Consider the following 22208-nt stretch of genomic DNA (forward strand, 5'->3'; position numbering starts at 1 on the left):
GTGGCTGTGGCTTCTTTCTGTGCTCACCACCCTGCCCGTCACCAAGGTGCCCAGGGACACGTGTGCCCCAGCAGATGGGCCCCCCCTTTCCCACCGGCAGCACAGAGACCCCAAGTTTCTGGAAAAGTTTTATTGTGTACAGAGGGGAAGGGCTCAGTCCTTCTTGGCTGCCGCCTTCCTCATGGCGGCCAGGACATTGCTCAGCTCCTCTCTCTTTCTCTTGGCACGGATGTGTGTCCCCACCTGCCGGGCAAGGAGGGCCGTGAGCCTAAGCCCCAGTCCCACCCGACCCTAACACAGGGATCCTACCTACCCTTTTCTTGATGAACTTGAGGGCCCGCTTGTCCTTGGAGACCTTGAGCAGCTCCATGGCGCGCCGCTCATAAGGGGCAAAGCCGCACACCTCCCGGATCATGTCCCGCACGAACTTGGTGTGCTTGGTGAGGCGCTGCGGGAGAAGGGAGGCGTCAGGGCGGGGCTCCGAGGGGGCGCCCGGCCGCTCAGGGTCTCCGGGTGGAGTGTTGTATGTCTGCTAACAAGGGAAGCCCCAATCCTCCCCAATCTTATCAACATTAAAGTGGCACGTCACACCCGGCCCTTGCACGGGCTGTTCCCCGGGCCCAGAACCCTCTCGCCCTGGACACAAGCTGGGCACCGTGGAGTCGGGGCCGCTTAATGAAGAAATATAGAAACCCCCATGAGTCTACGACTCCTCAACCTGACACACACGGAATCCGCTTTCCCTCCACATTCTAACTCCGATCCAGAAACCCTTCTACTCGGCAAACTCCTGCTCATGCGTCAAAATCTGCTCCCAATTCGCTCCTGCCCCAGCTTCTGAATCCACGGGCCGGGTGGGTCCCGATACTTAGCCCCGGCGGGCGTTCGCCGCGCAGGCGCGTAACCGGCATCTTCACTCTCTGCTCTGGGCAAGCCCGAACCCCCTTTCCTCCGTTTAAGACACCAGGGCTCCCCACTGCTCTCGGGACTCGAAACCCCGACTGCGGTCCCGGCACTCACCCCACGGCGGCGGCTGTGCCTCGGCTTGCTCACGTTCTTGGTCACCTTGTGGCCCTTGTTGAGGCCCACGGCCATGGGGTAGCGCAGAGCCATGGCTGCAGACAGGGATGGGTAGAGGGGGGTGGAGGTGAGTCCCGGCTCGGTCCCCGCCGCCCGGAACCCCGCGCCTCAGCTCCCCCGGGTTTGCTCGCTGCACCCAACCATACCCCCGAGCTGCACTGGGGCCCCAAGGGTCCGGATGGCAGCGGATGGTACGCTGGGCTTCACTAACCTGCCGCTCCTCAATGGCTGCCGCGGCGGAAAGGCCTCAAACGCGCAGAACTCTGGGATTTCTACCGACCCGCGGGCGGCGCGGGCCAGAGAGGCAGGAATGTCGCGGGCTCCCCCTGGCGGCGGGAGGCGTCCCTGTGGGCCCCCTGAGCATGCGCGCTTACCCTCACGGGCCCAAACCAGTAGTCGGACCGGGTGGGCGTGGCTGTGGCTGCGGTGTCTCCCTCTGCGGGTGGGTTGAGAGGTGGAATCCAACCTCTGCCGCCAGCTGGCTGTCCCAGCGCCAGAGGCTTCAGCTCCCACTACTCGAATTTCTCCATTTATAGAATGATGACAACAATAGTACCTATTCCAAACTGTATGAGCAAGATATGATAACTGGCACAAAATAAAATTTCCACAAACGGAGAAATTGGTTTTACTATATATGAAGCCAAGCTCTGGGCTAGAGCTAAGGAAAGCGTTGTGATATAGTGCCCCCTGGTGGCATTTGATATAACTTGATGTAATTTTAGGTGCAGGGATAGGAGGCGTGGTGGGAACAAAAAACTTTTTTTTTTTCTGGTTTTTATCTTTCAATCCTATTTATTTCCAAGAGACAGTATCGATTTGAGGCTGGTCTGTTTGGGGTTAGCCCTTGGAACACCTGCTAATCCTGGAGGCTTGGACAGCCAACAGGAGCTAGATTTATTTATTTTTTAAACATCTTTATTAGAGTATAGTTGCTTTACATTGTTGTGTTAGTTTCTGCTGTATAACAAAGTGAATCAGCTATACTTATATCCCCATATCCCCTCCCTCTTGCATCTCCCTCCCACCCTCCCTATTCCACCCGTAGCTAGCTGTTTATAACATTGTTTCATTCTTCAAAACATTGTTTTGTTTTTATAACATTGCTTTCATTTAGTTTTTATCTTTACAGTTGCTTTTTCTTTATGCGAGCACTGCTGGTTTACCATTTTAAGGAAAGTGTCAATTTTTAATCCATTAATCTAAATACCAGTGATGTGCAGATGCAGCCCACACGTTGCCTTAAAGAGGGACAGTCTGGTGTCAGAATCCCAGCTTCTGCCTCTCACTTCCCGTCTAAGTTTCCCCATCCATAAAATGGTAACAATGGTAGCACTAACCTCTAGTTGTGAAGATGTCATGAATGTCAAGTGCGTAGCGCCTGATGCAGGTTATCATTATTGGTGCACAAACCATGTTCTTCGTGCTGCAAATATAGCCTTTGGCCCACAATCGGTTACACTTCCTCCCATCCCTGACTTCCTGGATGACGTCCATCTGTCTCTCAGCCTCCGCTTCTCCACCTGTGAAATGAAGGTGAGAGTTCTGGCACCAATACACACATCCCTCTTCACCTCCTGCCACCAGCAAACTGGAAGGACCAAGGAGTCTGAACAACAGATGTGCAAGGGAAGAAAGATTTTTATTATCAAATGGGAGGCTGGATCCAGTCCAGAACACATTCTTTTCCTCTTCCCCCTCCTCAGACCCCACCATCAACTCGACAGCTTCGAGGGCTCCCCTGCTCGGGAAAATGGTTGGGGGATGCTCCAAGGCTGAGTGAGTGGAAAGAATAAATCAGGGACGCAGTGGTTTCAGGTCACAAGTAGAGAGGGTTCCAAGGGTGGCTCAGTGGTGTTGTGACCTGCTTGATGTGGCTAGGGCCCTGAGGCAAGTCACATAGCCTCTCTGAGCCTGTTTGTTCATCTGCAAAATGGAAGCAGCAATCATATCATCAATGACAGCTGAGAAGACTGAGGTAATTAATTGCCTTCCAAGTCCCTGACAAGATGCCAGGCTCGCCCCGAGTTGTGACTGTTTTCAGGTGCTGGTAGTTTTTCTCAGGTTTACTTTTCTGTCTTGATGACTTTCTTTTGGCCCTTGGCCACCCGCTCAGAGGTGTCTGTCCAGGCTCCAGGACGATTGGCTGGAGGGTCTTCTTCTGGGAAGACGAAGGGGCATTAAGCCCAGGGGCTCAGGCAGCAGCGGGGGTCGTGATGTTGAGCTCCTGGCGGATGAACCAGGCCCTTGGCTGTGGCATCCAGCCGCGAAGCAGGCAGAGCAGATGGAAGCGCCACGGGTAGAAGACGCTGGAGGCACGCGTGGCGCTGCCACGAATCACGGCCAGGGCTGCCTTGGGCCCTGGGGCCGCCTTGGCCCTCGTGACGCCCCTGGGGACAGGAGGGTGCGGTGGGGACTGTGGCTACGGCTGAGCGGCCCCACACACCCCCTCCCCGCTCAGCCTGGCCCCGGCTCGCGTCCTGGGCCTCACCTGACTCCCTCGGCGGCCGAGGCGCGATCCCGGAGGCCCAGGACGCACATGGTGATGGCGACGTTCACGTCCTGCACGTCCAGCTCTCGCCGGAGAGAGCCGAAGAAGCTATCCAGCGCGAACTTGGCCGCCGAGTAGGGGCTGGAGAAGGACGTGGGCACGCGGCCTGGGGGCGCGGGAGGGCAGCGGCTGAGCGGCCACACGCCGCTGCTCCTCCTCCAGGAAGCCTTCCTGCCCGCTCCAGGCTCGCCCCCATCGGCCTCCTGGCTTCCCCACTCCCCGCCCCGCGTACACGCACCTAGCAACGAGGCCACCACCACCAGGGAGCCCTTGCTGTCAGTCAGACTCGGCAGCGCCAACGAAGTCAGTTGCACGTAACTCAGGAAGTTCACCTGGAGGTGGCGACTGCGAGTCACCGGGCGGAGGAGGAACCGAAGGCCAGAAGGGGCAGGGGTGGAGCCTAGAGCCTGGGGGCGGGGCCTTGGTATGTAGGGGCGGGGCTCTAGGACTGGGGCGGAGTTCCGAATGGACGAGGGGGAACACCAGCCCGGGGCGGAGCCAAGGTCAAGAGGGCGGAGCCTAGAACCAGGAAAGTTGGGGTCTGGAGCTGGGAAGGGCAGGGCCCGAGAGGGGAATGGTGAGAGGGTGGAGTCTGGCGGGAGGGCGGAACCGGGGCCGCGGAAGGGCGGAGCACCTGCATGAGCCAGCGAGTCGCCTGGGCGCTGCGGGCCCGCGTGCCTGCTGGGGCGGCGCCGAGGTGGTTCAGCACCAGGTAGTCCAGCCCTCCTGGCCCGGAGAGGCCCATCAGCCCGGAGCTGTCCTTAAGGCTCCGCCCCCCGCGCCCTATGAGACACCACCCATAGCCCTGCCCCCTGAACTAGCGATGCTCCGGCCAGAGCATTGACACAATGAGCTCTGACTCAGGTAGCGCCCCAACTAAGATCAAAGAGACCCCGCCCTACTCCCTAACCAGGCTTCATCCCTGATCTAATGAGGCCCGATCCAGAGTTCCACCCACTGGATGCCATGAGGCTCCACCCCTAGCCTTGCCCCCGGACCCATAAATCTCCGCCCTCAGACGGCCGTTACTACCACACCCCCGCCCCAATTTGGGTCGTGCCCCTAAGGCCTAGGCCAAGGTCCCAGACTCCAGGCCCCGCCCCTCACCCAGCTTGTCCAGCGCAAACTGCACCACGCGCTCGGGCACCTCAGGGGAGGCCATGTCCGCAGCGATGTAGAAGACCTTGGGAGCGCCCAGCTTCCGGCAGTTCCCTACCACCTGGGGGGGCCAGAGCTGCCCGTGGGCCCCTCCACCCCAGCTGGCCCCCCTCCACCTGCCGGCCCTAAAGGGGCCCCAGCCTGAAGCCCCCTCCCCTGCTATGAGCCTCAGGTTCCATTCAACATCATGCCTGAAGCTTTACCACTGGGGTAGCAAACTGGCCAGCCCATGGGCCAGAATAGGGGACATTTTGCTTGTTCAACCATCAACATTTAAAACGCAGATTTCAAATAAATCTTGAGATTTCTGGCCTCTGGAAATTTTTGAAGGTTTATCCCCAGGAGCTGCACATTTCCTTGAAATAACACTGGGCTGTTGCTAAGAAATGTCTACCCAACCCGCTTTTGAACTTGAGAACCCTAGCTATCCACACAGCCTTTGGTTACTATCAATACTCCTATTTAGTGAGGAACAGTCCTTGCTTTACAACTGTCTTACTGATTCAACCCCACATCACAACCCAGGAGAAGGTCCTTTTATTGTCTCTGATTTACAAATGAGGAAACTAAGCCTCAGAGAGATTAAGTGACTTACCCAAGGCCACACAGGAAGCCTGAATGTTTGCAGGGATTCAAACCCAGGCCCTGTTCCCCGCCCCACCCCACCCCACCAATTAAACTTGAGATGAAGTGTCTCACCTTCTGCAGGAGAGCCTCGGTGTGGGCAGTGAGCACCAGGTGGGAGCCCAGGCGCGCGTAGTGATATGCCAGCTCCTCCCCAACGCCCACACTGGCTCCAGTCAGCAGCACACGGGCTCCCTGGAGGCTGGCTGGCAGCGAGTAGAGGTGGTCAGCTTGGGGGATAGACAGGACAGCCAGAACGTTTCTCCCACCCCCACCCCCAGGCACTCACCTGGGTCAAAGTTGTCATCCCAATAATAGGCAAAGAACAGGGCTCCCAGCCCCACGAGGAGCAGCACCTTCATGGCCCTCCCTGGGCCTGCAGCGGGAGAGAGGGTGGCCGGCGCAGGCCTGGCCCACAGTCGCACCCCAGTCACACCCATTTCCCCAACGGCGTCTTTGTTCGAAGAGCCAGTGGTGAGGCCCCTGGCCCTGCCCCCCCTTCTCCATCTCCATAGCCACCACCTGGTCCAGGTCATCATCTAGCTCACCTGAACCACTGCAGCAATCTTCTCCTACTGAAAACCCTGCCTGTTTCACTTAGAACAAAAGCCTTGGTGACCAAAAAGGGTCTGCTTGGACCAGCCCCTCTTCACTGTTTGCCACACCAGCCTCTTCACTGTTCATTGGAACCAGCCAGTCACCATCATGCCTCAGGGCCCTTGCATTGGCTCTTCCCTCTACGAGGAATGCTCTTCCCAAATACAACCCAATGGCTTGCTGTTTCAAGTTTTGGCCGCAAAAATCACCTCCTCAGAGGGCACTTCCCTGGCTTCCTTCTCTAAAGCACCTCTGTTCCTGGTCGCCCCCTCTCTCTTACCTGTAGAACTTTTCTCCTTCTCAGCACCTGTCATCCCCTGAAATCATCTTGATGATTTGTTACCTGTTCAGGATCCCTCTCTCCCCTTAGACTCAGCTCCATGAGGGCAGAAAGGAAATGGAAACCTGCTTCTGTTTTGCTCCCTTTTGGATCTTCCGTGCCCTGAACTGCCAGACATGCAGTAGGTACTCAACAGATAGACTGACCCAGAGTGATATGAGGAATGTGGGAGGTGAGAGGTGGGGGAGCCCAGAAAGATAACTCTGTCTGGAGACACCCAGGAGGAATCGGACACTCAGGACTGGCTTGGAGATGGAGGTACCCGTGTCATCAGGGTTAAGATGTGACTTCAGCTGGGGGAGCCGATTTACTTGTTCCAGGGAGAAGGTGAAAGATATAAACAGGCCAGGTGATTAAAGTTAAGGGGGTAATGGATCTCCCCTGAAAAGGGCACAAGCCCATCACATCTTAGGGTTTCTATCCGCTGAACTGCATGGGGAAAAGAGGAAAGGCCATAGGGATCTTTGTCCAAAACCATCTGGGATGTCTCTTCCTGCTCCAAACCCTCCCAGGGCTCACCACTGCCCCAGATGAAGACCACACCCTCCTCACCTCAGCCCACGAGACCCAGCAGGTCTGGCCTCGGCTCTCTGTCCATCCTCATCTTCCCCACTTCCTATCCATGAATCTATCAGTTCTCAGAAAAGTGAATTCCTCGCCCTAACCCAGTCACGCCAGCGTCCACTCAGCAGGGAACACTCTCCCACCTCTCCCCACTTCCAGGGAAAGCCCTGAAGTCCCACAGCTCAACACTCTCCTCAAACTGGCCCTGACCATAGTTCCCCTGCAGGGGTTGGCTGGCAAGCTGGGTGGGTGAGTGGGCGGATAGATGAATGGATGGATGAAACAGCCAGGCTCTGATGGGGGAGGAAAGGAGGAAACCCGATCCTTGCAGAACCCACCGGCCCCCTGACCTCGCCGGGCCTCAGTTTCCCCTCTGGACAAAGGGGGCGTGCGACTCACTGCACTCTCCCAACCGCGAACTCACCCACTCAGGTCTCAGTTTCTCCCGCTGTCCAGCGGGGCTGGGGTCCAGGCCTGGGAGCCACGCGCGCGCCCCTCTGCCCTCACTTCACCGCTGCGTCCGCCAGGCTCCGACCGCGCCCCCTCCCGTAGGGTCTGAGTCACGTGACTCCGAGCCCACCTCCTCGGGGGGAGGGGCTATACTGTGGGGACTCCGCTCCCAGGCGTTGCCGGGCAACAGCCTCCCGCCTAGCTCTCCTCTGGCCTCAACCACTGGCCTGATCACGTGACTAAAGGCCCGCCTTTCTCGTACAAATCAGCCCTCGCGTTGCCGTGACAACCGGCTTCCAGGCACTCTCTTCCTGTGCCTGGGCCCTTAGTCCCCTGCGCCGGCGCGGGTGGATCTCCCGGGCTCCGACATCTTGTGGGTCCCCCCTCAGGCCCCACTCATGACACCCGATTCCTCTTTCCCTCACGTCACGAGGGCCGTGCCGCGCCCGACTGCATTTCCCAGGAGGCTTGGCGGCTAGACGAGCCGTCCGGCGCCTCACGTGCCTTGCCGACTACTTTTCCCAGACAGCTTTGCGGCGGCCGGGCCCTGAGGACTAAGCTTCGCACAGTTGTTTTGCAGTGGGACCGCAACCTCTTTCTGTTGTCTCGGTGCCGAGACTCCGACTCCCGGAGGCCTTTGCGGCTGACAAGAGACTACGCCTCCCAGAGGCCTCTGCGACGCCGCGACCGGAAGTGGCGGGCGAGCCGAGTGTCCTTGCGCGCGGAGGGGAGCGGAGCGGTCATGGCACCCCGAGTGTGGTCGCTGATGAGGTTCGTGGGGCCACCAGGAGGGCCCCAAGCCCCCGAGAATGTTCCCTTCTGCGAGCACCTTCGATCTGGTTTGCTCCCGATCAGCTTTTCGCCGCCCGTAGTGTCAGGTCTCCCGTGTCTGTCCAGACAGGGTGGAGCTTCTCGCCCCCCTCCCGCTTCCTGGCGAGTCCGTGTCTTTCCCACTCTGTACCCGAGACCCCTCCGAGCCTCAGCTGCCGCCTTTGTTGGGAGGTTAATGCGCACCCAGAGCTGCGTATGACAGGAAATGACCAGGGACACTTAGAAAACCCCCGCGGGTTCCTCGCGGAGCATCCCTCGGGGCTGGAAGGTAGAAGGTGGTCAGGAGTCTTAAGTCTTCACTGTTCCCTGCCCTCTGCGGGATCTTGACTGACACTGTTCCTCTCCAGGCTTCAGTTTACCAGTTAAGTGGAGCTGAGTATCCCTGCACGCCTTAAATTAAGTGCTGTGGGTCAGGCACGCTTCTGGGCTCCCAAAATGCCCTGTGCTTCCCGCATTAGCTGCCTGGCTTCAGGTGTGTCACTCTTTGGACTGTGGGCACGCCCCTCCCCCTAGGGGTCTAACCCTCACCCCCCATACCCGCGGGCCTAGACCCGGGAGGTGGCCAGCAGAATCTGCTGAGCTGCTGTGGTTCCTTTCTCTGCCTGCAGGTTCCTCATCAAGGGCAGTGTGGCTGGGGGCGCTGTTTATCTGGTGTACGACCAGGAGCTGCTGGGGCCCAGCGACAAGAGCCAGGCGGTCCTTCAGAAAGCTGAGGAGGTGGTCCCCACCGCCGTGTACCAGTTCAGCCAGTACGTGTGCGAGCAGACAGGCCTGAAGATACCCCAGGTACTCCGAGCTTGAATTGAGGCTACGGCTCGGCGGGAGCAGGGTCGTCAGCTCTGGGGTGGCCTTCTGGGGTGGCCTTTGATCCCCGGTCCCTCCAGCCCTGCTTGGCTTTCTCCACGCTGGGGCGTGTGCTGCTCTCCCTGCCTGTGAGGGAGGCGCGGGCTGCCAGGACTTCCCCTTTCACCAGCCCCTTCTTCCCCTCTCTTCCCAGCTCCCAGCCCCTCCAAAGTTTAACTTTCACATCCGCGAGTCCTGGAATTCAGGTAGGCCTTGGTCCGTCTGCTTGCAGGAGAGTGGCCCCAGATACTTCCCACCTCCCTTCCTGGCCATGCCTTTCCATCACTCTCCTTCCTGCTCTGTGTGCACCTGCTGCCCCGCCCCGCCCCTCCCTGCTACCCCCAACGGATCTGAAAGAGAAAAGGGAGTGGAGATTCCAGGGAGGTGGGAGCAATATGTGGCCTCCACCTGTTTCCCTGCGTGGAATTGACAGAGCCGGAAGTGGTGCCTCTCAAACTCTCCGCTGAAAGCGCTGGGCCCTCCTTCCCCACAGGCATCATCACGGTGATGTCCGCTCTGTCCGTGGCCCCCTCCAAGGCCTGGGAGTACTCCAAGGAGGGCTGGGAATACCTGAAGGAGCGAACCAAGTAGCCTGTCAAGAGGAAGCTGCCTGCCCCAGACGGGAACAGGGGCCGGGGCGCCATGGACGCCAGACTGGGACCCCACTCCTAGGGCAGCTCCCGGCCTTGCCGGCCCAATAAAGGACTTGGAAGTGTTCCCCGATCCGTGTGCTGGCCCCCGGGGCGTGAGCTTCTGGCTCCTGGGGGCTCTTCAGGGCCTGACCTTGACTGAAGGCCAAGGTTCACCCCTTTGTATCTGGGCCCTGCCCACTGGTGGGCCCTCGACCTCATATGGTGAGTGGGAGCAGACCATTGCCCCGGGCCTCAGGGCCCGTCTGGGACTGGGGTCTTCTCAATTCTTGGAGGGCTGAGCACAGGGTGGGGCAATCTGGGGGTAAGGGCTGGTCTACACAGCTGGGAGCCCCCAGAGCCACTGATTCTCTGTCCTGCTCGGCTCACTGATCTGCCTGCCTAGTCTAGTCCCCACCCTCCTGCCCTCACCTGGTTTCCACTCTCATTCCACCCTCTCCCCACAACCTGGGGATTCCTGGGGAGCACAGACCTGGGGATCATGGCCGTGTAGGGGGTCTCCCTGGCCCACAAGGGCCCTGTCTTCCAGATGTTCCCTGCTCCCCTGGGAGGCCTTCTCTGACACCCACTGTGTCAGCTGCCTGGTGACCTAAATGTCTCCCCGTCCAGCTGGAGCTCTGGGGAGGGTGGGCCCTTGAGATGCTCCCTGTGAGGTCCCTAGCACCCAGTCACATAGAGCATCCCACCATGGTGACGGCAGGAGGAAACCTCTGCCCCAGACAGGGTAGGAGGTGGGCTTGGGTGGGAGCCAATGACTGGCCCAGGAAGCTACCCTGGGAACAGGGAGGAGGCCTGGGTAATTGGTGCCCTGAGCTGGCACAGGATCCTCTGTTCCCAAGAGTTCTGGAGTTCATGTCAGTTGGTTTAGGGGATAGAACTCACCCAGGGACATGACTCAGGAGGGGACAGCACTGTTACAGATGAGGGAAGCAGAGACCAGAGGCCGGGGCGTTTCCCAGGCTCGCCTGGGAGCAGAAGCCAGCACGCGTCCATCCATCCATCTGGCCAGGGAGGAGTGGGGAAGGCAGGGTGCTCGGGGAGGGAGAGCCCTGAGTGACCTGTGCCACCCTGGTCTCCAGGAATGGTCTCCAGGTGGGGTCTCCCATGTCCTGTGTGTCACCTGAAAGCCACCTGGGCCCCTGTGGAGGTGGGAGCGGGTCTACGATGAGGGTGGGACGGGTGGGGCCTGGGGCCATCCCTGACCCTCTGCCGCCCAGGAGGGAGCTGGTGCTGGCCATTTTGGAGGCTGAGGGCACATCCTGAGTTCAAGGACAAGCCCTGTGAGCTGTCCCAGCCTGACTCTCCCTCCACAGAGTCCTTGCAGCAGCCTCCTGGGCCCATTTTTTACCCATGGAGAAACTTTCACTGCCAGGTTCCCTCTCTCTGCCAAGGGACCCTCCCTGGAGTGCAGACTTCCAACCATGTCACCCCACAGACTCACTCCCGGCTTTGAATATAGGAGGGGTTTGTGCTCAGGGCGCAGGGAGCTGGGGTGGTGCCATGTGCTCCACGAGGCTCCCTGAAGCCTCACGACCATTTTACGGGGAGGAGGAGCCTTGGCAGGTCTCCCCCTCTATTAGCTGCCAATTCTGGCCCAGAAAAGCACACAGGAAAGGATGCCAGTCTTTGTAGGAGGTCGAGGAGCTGCCCTGGGGACATGCTCGGCATCCCTGGTTCTCTTCCATTGGCTCTAGACGCGCGTGCGTGCGTGCGTGCATGTGTTTTCTAGGACTGAACCCAGCCTGTGGTGGCCACAGTCACTGGCCCAGGGTTGGCCATTGGCTCTCCTTCACCCCATGGCTTTCCCACTGTCCACACAGACCAAGCTGACAGCCTGGAGACCAGTGCTGCTCTTGCCTCTGTGTCCCCTCATCCAGTCAGATCCCTGTTCCTCTCCATCGACTTGTATTTGTTGCCAGTCATCACTTCCCTGCTGACCTGACCTCCGGGCCCGCCCCCTCCATCTGTTCCCTGAGACCATGTCTGATGACATCACTTCCCTGTTCAAACACCTGCAGCTCCCCCTGCCCTCCCTGTGAGCCCAGACTCCTCAGGGGCCCTGCCTCCCCTCAGTCCTTCTTGGACATGCCAGCCCAGCAGCCCTCAGTTCCCAGAACACAGCTGGCTTTCCCGCCACCTTTGCCCACAACTTTGCAGCCCCTCACTAGGCCATCCTTCTTCCTGGCTGACTCCTGTTCATCCTGCCCCCAGCTGAGATGCCCCCTCATTTGGGAAGCCTCCCCTGTCCCCTTCCTCGAGTGCCCTCTCTGGGCTTCCTCAGTGCCCCGTGGGTGCCCCATGACAGCGCCCAACACCTTGGGGCAGATTTCCACAGCTTGGCATCGCTGATATCGGGAAGGATAAATCTGTGTTGGGGCCACCCCAGGGACGGGGTGTTGAGCAGCATCCCTGCCTCCAACTCCCAAAATGCCAGCGGCCCCTCCTTACCCACCACGTATGACAACCGCAAATGTCCCCAGGTGCTGCCAGGTGTCTTCGCGCGACAGAATCACCTCGTGGTTGGACGTCCAACATGGGTCTCAGTGGGCTGAAATCCAGGTGTGGGCATGGCCGGTTCCTTCTGGAGGCTGGGAAGAATCCATTTCCTGCCTTTCCCAGCTTCGAGAGGCCACTGTGATCCTTGGCTGGCGTCCTTTCCTCTGTCCTCACAGCCAGCAGTGCGGTCTTCTGCTGTCGTGTCCCCATCTTGCCCTTCTCCCTCCCTATTTCCAAGGGCCCTTCTGGTAACTGGACCCACCTGGGTAACCCCAGATACTCTCCCACGTGAAGGTTAATTTAATCCTGTCTGCACGTCCCTCTTGCCACGTGCGGTATAAATTTACAGGGATTAGGAGGGGGATGTGCCTGGCCTGGTGGCGGAGGTGTATTCAGCCAACAGGTGGAAAGGCCTGGTCTTGTGTCTGTCTTCCCTTGTCTGTGGGCCCTGTGGGGACAGGGGCCTGGTCAGTCTTGGTTTTTGGTACATCTCAGCCTTCAGACATGGCCAGACCCTACTCGAGTGTGAGATGGAGCCAAGAGGCAGGCCTCTGAGCACTATTCCCCTAATAGGGGGGCCTGCCCCCAGCCCCATCCATACAGACCCAGGGCCCCTAGAGACAAGGAACACAGCTGACCTGGGGAGGTGGCACTGTCCCACCCGGCCACCCCTGGAGTCCAGGCAGCACTTCAACCCTGAACACACCTGCACCTTATGTGGGGTGAGACCCCCGCACCCCGACCCCGACTCCTCTGTCCTGGCAGCTCTCCTTCCACTCCGGCCCTTGCCACTCCCCGAGGTGGACTCCATCACCTGGTGTCCAGCAGCTCTGCTGCTCCTCTCACGGCACACGTGGTCACCTCTCCTCCCCACTAGGATGCAATCCCACTCACGAGGTCCCTAGAGGAGTCAGATTCAGAGACAGAAAGTAGGTGGTGGGGGCCAGGGGCTGGGGACTGAGTGTTTGATGGGGACAGTTTTAGTTTGGGAAGAAAGAAAAGTTCCAGAGATGGACGGTGGGGATGGTTGTATGACACTGAGAATGTACATAATGCCACTGAACTCTACCCTTAAATGGTTAAAATGGTCAATTTCATTTAACGTGTATTTTACCACACAAAACCCACAGAACAGCCCGTTCAGCAAGGGTGTCATACATGGAGGCAAAATGTGGGCGATTGGAACAAACATCTGAGGTATGTCACAAGGCCCCCGAGGACGGACAGATAGCTGAGACACACGACCCAGACGGTCCTATGAACTCCAGGTCCGGGCTCACGCAGGCTGGAAGGTGTGTGCTGCTGGCAAAGTGCTTCTGGAAAACCCAACGGTTCCCGAAAGCTGCCCCTTTCCATCCTCCTTTCCTGAAAGAAGAGCTGTGGCTTAGCACTTATGAGTATAATTTCATTTTACTTAAAGACGTGAAAATAAAAAGACACAACACTTTAAATAAAGGGTATGTGAACAGAAACACATTTATTACAAAAAACCAAAAAAAACAAATTCACATTGTATTGAGCTACAATATGGCAGCAGATAAAAAAAAAATTATTGTACACAGTTTAAGGGAACTCTTAACAGAACATATTCTTGTTGCCACGTGACATAACACAGGAGCCCAAGCACTTAGTAGCGGCGAGTGAAGCGGGCGTCGTTGGGTCGGCTCCCCCGGTTCTGGCCCCCGAAGCCGCCGCGAGGGATCACGTGGCCCCGAGAGGCCCCCCCGGGGGCAAAGCTGCCACGCCTGAAACAAAGGCAAATTATTTTTATTTTTCACTCAGTGGGCTCTGCCCTGTGCCTGTGCTCTCTGGGGCCTCCTTCCTTTTAGCAGCAGTGACACCCGCCCAAACACACAGCACCTTCACCAAGGCGAGCCCACAAGCAAACACGAGACCGGTGACAATGCGCCTTACCCCGACATGCCTCCCCGGTTCATCATGTGACCTGGCCCGGAGTGACCAGACATACTTCTCTCACCGCCTGGAAAACAAGGAACACTTTTCACACAGTGCCTCCAGGCACAGGACGTCGAGTTCAGAGGACACAGGGCTCAGACAACTCCAGTCCCTTTCTTGAGCCACAGGTCCGTCTGTGGAGGATGTGTGAACACACGGATTGCACACACCCACTCTCCTTGCTAAGTCACGGTGAAGAGGAGCTACAGCACCCGTGGCACCCCACCTGTGCCAGACCTCACCCACCCAGGCCATCAGGAGCAAGGCCACATGCTAGGAGAGCAGAGAAAGCTGCTCCCGCCCTCATGAGCAGTGCCCGACGTACAGCAGGGGCAACCCCAGCTGCCCGGATGCCTCTCCAACGAGACAAACGCGCCTTGGCCAAGGGCCAGTCCTCACCTTGCCACCTCCTATGGTCCCTGTCCATCATGCCTCCGTCAGCAGCACCCTGCCACGCACGGTCATCCTCCATTCTTCGGCTGTGGTCCCCCCACTCACGTCTGCCCCTTGGAAAAAAACATCTCTGATTTGGATTGCCCCCACCTCTGCCCTCCAGGAGAGCAAGTGGCACTGGGTTTGGGAGGGTGCGTTTAGCACTTTGTGACCCCAGCCCTTTGAGCAACGGGGGCTGCGGGGGAACGGAAGTGGCACTCGATCCGATGCTGCTCAGAGAGCTCAGAGGCAGCCCGGGCCGTGGCGAGTGCGCTGGGCCCGCACTCAGCTTATGCCCAAGACCAGGGGTCCTCGGCCGGACACACCAATCCTGCCAGCTGGGTGAGAGGCCCCGGTGGGCACCATGGGACGTGAGACACAAACCTGGGGGGAGGAGGCAGCCCCCGGCCCTCGCTCATCCTCTTGTCAGAGCTGTATCCACCCCACCCATCACGGGAATCCCGTCCGTGGCGCTCTGGTCCTCCGTGGCGTTCGGGGTAATGCTGGATGTTAAAGGGTCAAAATGAAAGAAGGCCTCAGTACAACCCTCAATCCCAGGGCCTTTGGAGCAACAAGTTATTAATGACAAGGACGATAACTCAGACAGGAGCCTTTGCAGGCCCGAGACAATGCCGGCAGGCGTTCTGTACACTGTCTGGGGCCACACAGGACCTTTCAGCCGGCACAACACAGCTGCACCCCAGAAGTCTGCTCAAGGTCTGGGGAGGAGCAGTGCTCATGGAGCCCAAGACCAAATTAAGTTCTCCCTCATCAGAAAGCAGAGATTCAGGCACCAATGGACTGAAGCGTGCTGGGGCTGAGCGACTGCCCCACACCAGTAATGGACCACGCTGTGCCAGGTGCCTGTGCTCAGACTATAATCAGGGAGCCACCAGAGCAGAAGAACCACCAGGGATCCTTTGACATGATTCAGTCCGGGGCCTGGCATCCTGTCCTGCTTTGTCCAGACACGACTCCTTGGCAGCCCAGCGGCTTACTCAGTGGCATGGCCACGTGAACTGCTTGGCCGGCAAGGACCCCAGGAGGATGAAAGAGGACACCTCATACTCTAGCCCCTTTCCCTTCACCCCGAGCCTGTCCCTGCCGGCTGCAAGAAGGCCCAGGCTGACTTTCACAGAGCTGGCGAGGTGGCTCTGGCTCCACAGCCCTGTTCTCTTGTTGTTCCACAAACCTTATCTGTGGCTTTGGGGCTTTTGCCCAGGACTATGGTCTAACTGAGAAGGAAGGAGAAAGGCGTCCTGGTAACGAAGCCCCTTGGGGTCCCGCCCCAGCGGCCCTGTCCCCGTCTGCATCCACGGGAATCTCCTGGGACAGGGCAGGTACACGGTGGCTCCACATGGGAGCCCTGACTTCGTGGCCCTCGGTGCACGGGCAGCACCACTGCCTGCTCCCCCCGGCCGCTCTTCCCCAAATGTGTGCCCACACCGCCCTAAACACAACAAAAGGGGGTCAATCTTACAAGATGGACAAAATAGAACATTGTTCCTTCAAGGGGCAAAATCACAAGCCAACGTGTCCAGGAAAGTCAGTGCTGGCAAATGTAACAAGGGCTCTCAAACGGGATTCCGGAAGTAGTTCTATGAACAACCTTCAAGGTGCACTGACTTTAAAAAAATTATAGCTCATGCTTTACACAGCTTCATTTAATTTTGGACAAACATTTAAGAATGACCTTTTATCAATAGCCTTCTGAAGCCTAATCAGACAGAGAAGCATTTAAAGGATGGAGGTTCATCTCAGCAAGACCTAGTTCTTTAAAGCCCATTCCCATCTCTCCCTGGTGTTTTAAAATTTAACCAACGTTCTAACAACCCACCCACCCACAGACCAGTTCAACAAGGCCCTGAGGCCTGTGCTGGTTTTCCCTTTCTGTGTCAGATGTCACCATTTGCCGTTCGGGGCAGCAGTTGTGTCTTACTTGTGATTATGGACGTGAGAACACAAACACTCCTTTCAGTCAGGAGAGCACTATCGAATCAGATGAGAATAGCTATCCATGATCAAGAGCAACACAGCAGGACTGGGCAAACACTTGACGCAGACACGTATGTCATCTCATTTAACCCTGCACTCCACCCCACCCTCCCTCCCCTCCTTTCACAGCTGGAGAAACAGGCTCAGCAGAAGTGGTGGCACCGCGATGTGACCCTGGTCCTGATTCCGGAGCCTGGACATTTAACCACTGTGCTCAATGTCTCCACCAAAGGAAACCCATGACACTAGGGGTACATTTAGCTGCATGGGAGATTTATGCCTGGGAGCAGAGAAACAGGAATCCCGTGAGGGTCATGGAATTGCTCCTGAGGTGGCAGCGAACTCCTCAGATGCAGTTAAGGAGCTTAGCCATTCCGAGCCATGTTCTCAGGCATGGAGGGAGGATACGACTGAACGTTGGTGCTACAGTCAGGGAGAAGAGCGACCCACGGGGCAGCGATTCTGCCAGAACAATGCCCTGACCACAACTTTCCCTCATCCCTCTGATTCTCCAAGGAAACCCACTAAAAAGTCAAGGCTCTTTGGGGAAGTTCTCAATCTAAATGCAAGACAGGAAAAAAGGAGAAAACTGAGCTTGTTTTCTAATGTGTTCATCCTGCCAAGAGAAAACGCGTGGGCCTGACTCAGTTGCTTCCCGAGGCTCAGCAGGGGTGGGTTAACCCTGCGACCATAGACACTCCAGGTGCACTCGGGCTCCGTAACACGAGGCATCGCATCTAGTCAGCGCTGTGGGTCACAAGGCATTTCCCAACAGAGCCTGCCAGACTCATGCAAGGCTCTCCAGCACTTCAGTACCGGTGTAGTCACTAAGGTGTATAGAACCTTAGGGTCAAAGCCAAACAAGGCTTCAGATTACTTGTTTGAATTTTGGGCCAGCACAAAGCACAAGCTATTCACACGGTCATCCCACAAAACGTTGCCAGTGCCGCACTCCCTTACTCGTTCTTCCTCTAACTCAGGTGGAGGAGGAAAAAGGCAGGCAAAGGGAAGAGAATCAACTGTACAGGGAAAACTGTGGCTACAATCACAGCTTCTGACTTACCTGTCCTTCTCTTTCTCCCATGATTGACCTTGAACCTTCTCTCCTGAAAAAAGCAATTTAAATGAAAGCATAAGGAGAAAGATAAGTTGGTTAAGTCCCCGAATGGAAAACATTTCCACTTGAACCCAGGTAATTCACACACACTCTGCTGGTTCAAGTGGGCTGGTTACCTAGAAGCCTAGAGCCTAGAAGGGCCACTCGAGCTCTTTGTCATTAAGAATGAACCAGGACAGGGACTTCCCTGGCGGTCCAGTGGTTAAGACTTTGCCTTCCAATGAAGGGGCCTAGGGTTTGATCCTTGGTTGGGGGGCTAAGAAAGATCCCATGGCTCGGGGCCAAAAAACAAAAACATAAAACAGAAGCAATATTGTAACAAATTCAATAAAGATTTAAAAAATGGTCCACATTAAAAAAAAAAAAGAAAAAAAGAAAAGAATGAACCAGGACAAAGAAAACATGCATCAAGCAGGCAGGGTCAGTGGCTGACCTGTCGACCGAGTGGTCAGGGTAGCGGCCCCGGTCCCTGTGGTCAAAGTCGTGGAAGCGGTCCTGGCGGTTGAAGTCAGAATGGTAACGCTCATCCAGGGCGGCCCGCTTAGCTTCCGGCCAGTAAGCATCATCTCGCCTAGGAGAGGAAGCAAGACAGAGGACGTGCATTTCCCCCTCCAAATAGATTACCTTTGTGGAAGCTGGTAAACTTGACCCTCCCACTGCCCCTATCACTTCACAGAACAAGAAGGAACTTTATCATGAGAGTCCACATGAGCTGAGAGCGCCTGGAGGGGTGACGTGGGATGTGACTGAAGGGCTCCGTTCTCTTACCCCACATGCCCCTTGTCCCCCACAGAAAAGCTCAGGTCTCCCTATAGGAGGGGATCAGTGAAGTGGGTGTCAGCAGATCCCCTCTGGGAACCTCTCACGGCCATGAGGGTCGGCCAGTCTACCAAGACAATTAGTACACTGCTGTCCTTCTATCCCCATGCAGACTTGACCCAGCAGACACCAGGTGGGGATGACTTTCAGTAGCACTTGAAATGTACTGGTTCAAAAACATTTCTGACCATAACAGACTCTCCCCTCAGTATCCTGTAAAATACATAAAAAGTCCTAAGACACCTTAAAGGCCCTTTACAGAAGTCTCAGTGTTACATTACACAGGGACCTCTCTAACCCATGCCAGTAGAAAGAAGATTAAAACAAAGGAACAAACACACACCACCAGGCAGTCTCCCCCAAGACACCATGCATGTGGAAAAGCTCTGATAGGATCAATGCTAGGATTATCACCCCAGACTTGTGACAGCAAGATCTGAAACAGGCCTTTCACTGGTGGTTAGCGTTTTAGTATTCGTATGGCACATCAGCATGTCTGGGGAATTAAAACCAATCTCATTAACAGAATGAACCAACACAAATTACTGCAATGATTACAAAACCTGGAAGGTGCCCAGAAGGAGGTGCTGGCCACGTGCCCAGCCCCATGTGTTATGTGCTGCTCTGGGTGTCTGAACTCCTTCCTGGGGGAGGGGGCGGTGGTCTGTACTGGGACCTGAACCTAATGATTTAATAAGCACCACTTTATCCAACCATTTCTCCACCAATCTCAAACTATCTCAGGTTCCCAGATGAAGTACAGAATACCAAATTTGACTGTAACAAGTACTTCTGCTTCCTTTTAAGTAAAAATCGTTGTGTTAACAGGACTCTGGGGACCACGGCACAATTCTAAACGCCAGGGGCCACCTCAGGGGCGGCGGCTAGCAGTGGCATGGCTTACCGCCCGTCGTCGTAGGGCCTCCGCACGGCGGGCCGCCGCTCCTGCTCGTAGCGCAGCTCCTGTTGGCGCCGCAGCTCCTCGCGCTCGTGGTGGATGCGCTCCTGCTCGCGCCTGCGCTCGTGCTCCACGCGCATGCGCTCGCGCTCCAGCCGCTCGCGCTCCAGCCGCTCCCGCTCCAGGCGATGTCTGTGGAAAGCCAGCCTCTCGCGGGCGATGAGCAGCCGCTTCCGCTCCTCCCGCTCCAGCTGCGCCTGCATGCACTGCTCTCGCTCACTGCGCTCACGCACCCTGGAGGCAAAGAGCAGAGGCTGCAAGGGCCCAGGAGCCGCAGCAGCGCCCAGTACCGAGGGCCTCTCCCAGCAGGGGGAGCTATGGATGGAGCCACAGCTCCGCCCCGGGGTGGGATGGGGGGCCCAGAGCTGCAGATACATTTAGCAACAAGCAAGGGCCAGCAGCCGCTGGGTGGTGGACACAGCCAGGCTGTGCAGGACCCCGCCAAGGCTGAGGGCACTGACAGCCCTGCTTTTGCAGGTGATATGATGGTGCCCAGTGCGCTTCCCTCCAGTCTCCATGTACAGCTGCCAGGTTGCCTCCTGTCCATCCTCTGCTCTGTGTTTAGACACATAATCATACCAGCAGAAATGTCTAATCTTGCCTTACTTTGTGTCTGCATCTTAGAAAAAAATGGCTGCAGCTTCCTTGCTTTCAGGCACCATGTCCTGGACCCTGTGTGTCCCCACCTCCACAGATGTACGGCATGCTTGGGAAGGAGCCCATGGAGTGAGAGGCCACAGTTTACATGACCACTCGCAGACGTGGGCCTTCTGGTTGTTCCCAGCCTCAGGGAAACGGCCACCCCGCCCCATTTTCTTAGCACAGGTTCCTCTCGGGCAAGTTGGGGGAAGTGGCATTGCTAGGTCTGGAACACCAGGATTCAGAAGCCCATGCTACCTCAGGACTGCTCTCCAGGCTGCTGTGCCCCCCGGACAGGTCACTCCCACCACTACAAGCATCCGTCTCCCTCCAACTGTAATTCAGATCAAATTAACGGATGGAAAACCAGTCTCACTGCTGTTTTCACCTGCATGTCCCTGATGCCTGGTGAGGCTGAACGACTTTTCATGTTTCATGACCATACGTACACAGCCCCTTCTGTCCATCTTCTATCGGGTTATTTTTTATCTATTTCAAAACACCTTTACTACCATCTGTCACACATCTTTGCACTTTCTCTTTGGTCTTTCATTGTACAGAAATTTTAATTTAGTCTACCTCTCCTTTATAAATTTTCAGTCCTTTCGAAAGCTCAAACTCATAAATATATTTACTTTTGCATTACACAGGTAACTAATTTTTATGTTTATATTCAGCCAGCAGTTTATGTTGACAATTTGTAGTGATGTGAGCCAGAGATCCAAAGGACTGTCCGAAGGCACAGCCAAGTGACCTGAAGCCATTCTGGGGCGAGCCCGTCCTTTTCTCACTAGTGGGAAATGTCAATTTTATCATGTTAAATTCCCACATGCACATGGGTCAATTCTACTCATTTGCTAATTACCTCACCAAAACCGCACTTTGTCTTTGCCCACTGCCTTTCCCTTTTCAGTACAAAGTTCTGTACGGTGTACGTACTACAGAAAACGGTGCTCCTGCCCCCTTTCTCAGTCTCATTCTGCTAGCCTTTTTACTAATGGTTCTTATTTTTTAAACTACAGTTAAAATTTTTTTCTTGATAGGAAATATTAACTGTCACTCAATGTGATCGACAACATTTCTGTTTAGTTTTTTAAAATTATGAGGACCTTGTCTTGGGCTTATTTAAGGATGAGGACCTCTCAGCTCTCTCATTGGGTCTGTCCCACTGTTTTTCCCTATTCACAGCTTCTGGAGCAAATTTGCTATGTTCTGTTAACTAGCACCACTGTCCCAGGAAAGCATTCCATCTCCCTGCCACTGCTACCTCCCAGAATCTTCAAAATATCTGCCCGAGAAAACAGTTTGAAAAAAGTCACAGAAGAAAGCCAGTGCACAGGAAGTCTGTGAACTAAAAGCCAAAGGAGCAGAGGTTTAAAGCAATATTCCACCCACAGGGGACTTGGAAAATATCCTCCCAGGACAGAGTTATCACCAGTCAATGGCAACACCCAAACCAGCCCAACACCCAACTCACCTGCGGGACTCTGAGTCTCGTGACTTCCTCGACTCTTTGACTTTATCAAAGGACACAACAGACCGCTTCTCCCTGCTGGCCGATTTGCGATCCTGGCTCTTGGAAACCTGGTTCACCAAGAAACATTGAAAAGTTAAGGTAGAAACAACAACAGGAAGAACCAGGTGTGTCCAGGTCCAAGCATCCAAGATCAGAAGTGAAGATTAACATTTAACGAAACAATTAGATAACAAAGCCTTCTCTCCTAAGGAACTTCATGTTTGCTTATCGTAATTCAGAGTCACAGACTATCATTACCATTTAATGCTAAAATATGAGTAAGTACATCGAGTACTTTCACTAGTCAAAATGGAAACGAGTATCTTACCAGAAACTTTTTGTAAGATAAAAAAGTATTTTTTTTCACTTTGTCTTTTGCATCCCAAACATTCTTTAATATTAAACATGCGGCGATGCCCAATTGAGGCTGCTTCTGGTATGTTTGAGGATTCCTTATTTGGCCGACTACATTATTTTTTGAGATCTACCTGCCTCAGCCCTCAAATTCACACTTCCAATTTGCCATTCTACATCATTTATTATAAAGTAAGGGGAAAACGCTCTAACACAGTAAAATATTTGCACAAACACA

The 22208-nt window shown here is 55.8% G+C and overlaps 4 protein-coding genes across 14 annotated transcripts in view; 1 reads left to right on the plus strand and 3 right to left on the minus strand.

Moving 5' to 3' along the window:
* Positions 1-115: 115 nt before the first annotated feature.
* Positions 116-1417, minus strand: RPL36 (ribosomal protein L36). Of its 2 annotated transcripts, none has more exons than XM_081231682.1 (4): positions 1292-1417; positions 1021-1115; positions 314-448; positions 116-243 (listed from the first exon to the last, which is right to left on the minus strand). In XM_081231682.1, the coding sequence occupies exons 2-4, from the start codon at positions 1111-1113 to the stop codon at positions 154-156; spliced, it is 318 nt and encodes a 105-aa protein (XP_081087808.1). In that variant the 5' UTR covers positions 1114-1115; positions 1292-1417; the 3' UTR covers positions 116-153. The 2 variants fall into 2 exon arrangements, with proteins under 2 accessions (XP_081087808.1, XP_081087807.1); XM_081231681.1 differs by having other exon boundaries at positions 1227-1326.
* A 1086-nt stretch (positions 1418-2503) lies between these two features.
* On the minus strand, positions 2504-7752 carry HSD11B1L (hydroxysteroid 11-beta dehydrogenase 1 like). 9 transcript variants are annotated; one of them, XM_081231676.1, is made up of 8 exons: positions 7339-7752; positions 5703-5789; positions 5489-5619; positions 4739-4850; positions 4266-4357; positions 3870-4038; positions 3572-3737; positions 3067-3470 (listed from the first exon to the last, which is right to left on the minus strand). In XM_081231676.1, the coding sequence occupies exons 2-8, from the start codon at positions 5773-5775 to the stop codon at positions 3275-3277; spliced, it is 939 nt and encodes a 312-aa protein (XP_081087802.1). In that variant the 5' UTR covers positions 5776-5789; positions 7339-7752; the 3' UTR covers positions 3067-3274. The 9 variants fall into 9 exon arrangements, with proteins under 9 accessions (XP_081087803.1, XP_081087802.1, XP_081087800.1 ...); XM_081231674.1 differs by having other exon boundaries at positions 5703-5821; XM_081231675.1 differs by having other exon boundaries at positions 5703-5821; positions 6903-7752.
* MICOS13 (mitochondrial contact site and cristae organizing system subunit 13) lies at positions 7723-9755 on the plus strand. Its single transcript, XM_081231684.1, has 4 exons — positions 7723-8135; positions 8804-8981; positions 9193-9244; positions 9532-9755. The coding sequence occupies exons 1-4, from the start codon at positions 8107-8109 to the stop codon at positions 9627-9629; spliced, it is 357 nt and encodes a 118-aa protein (XP_081087810.1). The 5' UTR covers positions 7723-8106; the 3' UTR covers positions 9630-9755.
* A 3880-nt stretch (positions 9756-13635) lies between these two features.
* SAFB (scaffold attachment factor B) overlaps positions 13636-22208 on the minus strand; it is a 35933-nt gene continuing 27360 nt past the window's right edge. Inside the window, exons 14-21 of one of the 2 annotated variants that reach the window (XM_081234034.1) lie at positions 21578-21684; positions 19408-19695; positions 18118-18255; positions 17631-17673; positions 14957-15075; positions 14540-14640; positions 14099-14165; positions 13636-13929 (exon numbers count right to left, since the gene is read on the minus strand). In XM_081234034.1, coding sequence (XP_081090160.1) covers positions 13812-13929; positions 14099-14165; positions 14540-14640; positions 14957-15075; positions 17631-17673; positions 18118-18255; positions 19408-19695; positions 21578-21684 — 981 coding nt within the window. In that variant the 3' untranslated portion in view covers positions 13636-13811. Of the gene's footprint in view, positions 13930-14098; positions 14166-14539; positions 14647-14956; positions 15076-17630; positions 17674-18117; positions 18256-19407; positions 19696-21577; positions 21685-22208 lie in introns of both variants that reach the window. The other variant, XM_081234033.1, reaches the window with a different exon arrangement.

The sequence above is a fragment of the Mesoplodon bidens genome (genome assembly GCF_964165515.1).
Source record: "Mesoplodon bidens genome assembly, chromosome: 4".
In the NCBI taxonomy this organism is placed as follows: domain Eukaryota; kingdom Metazoa; phylum Chordata; class Mammalia; order Artiodactyla; family Ziphiidae; genus Mesoplodon; species Mesoplodon bidens.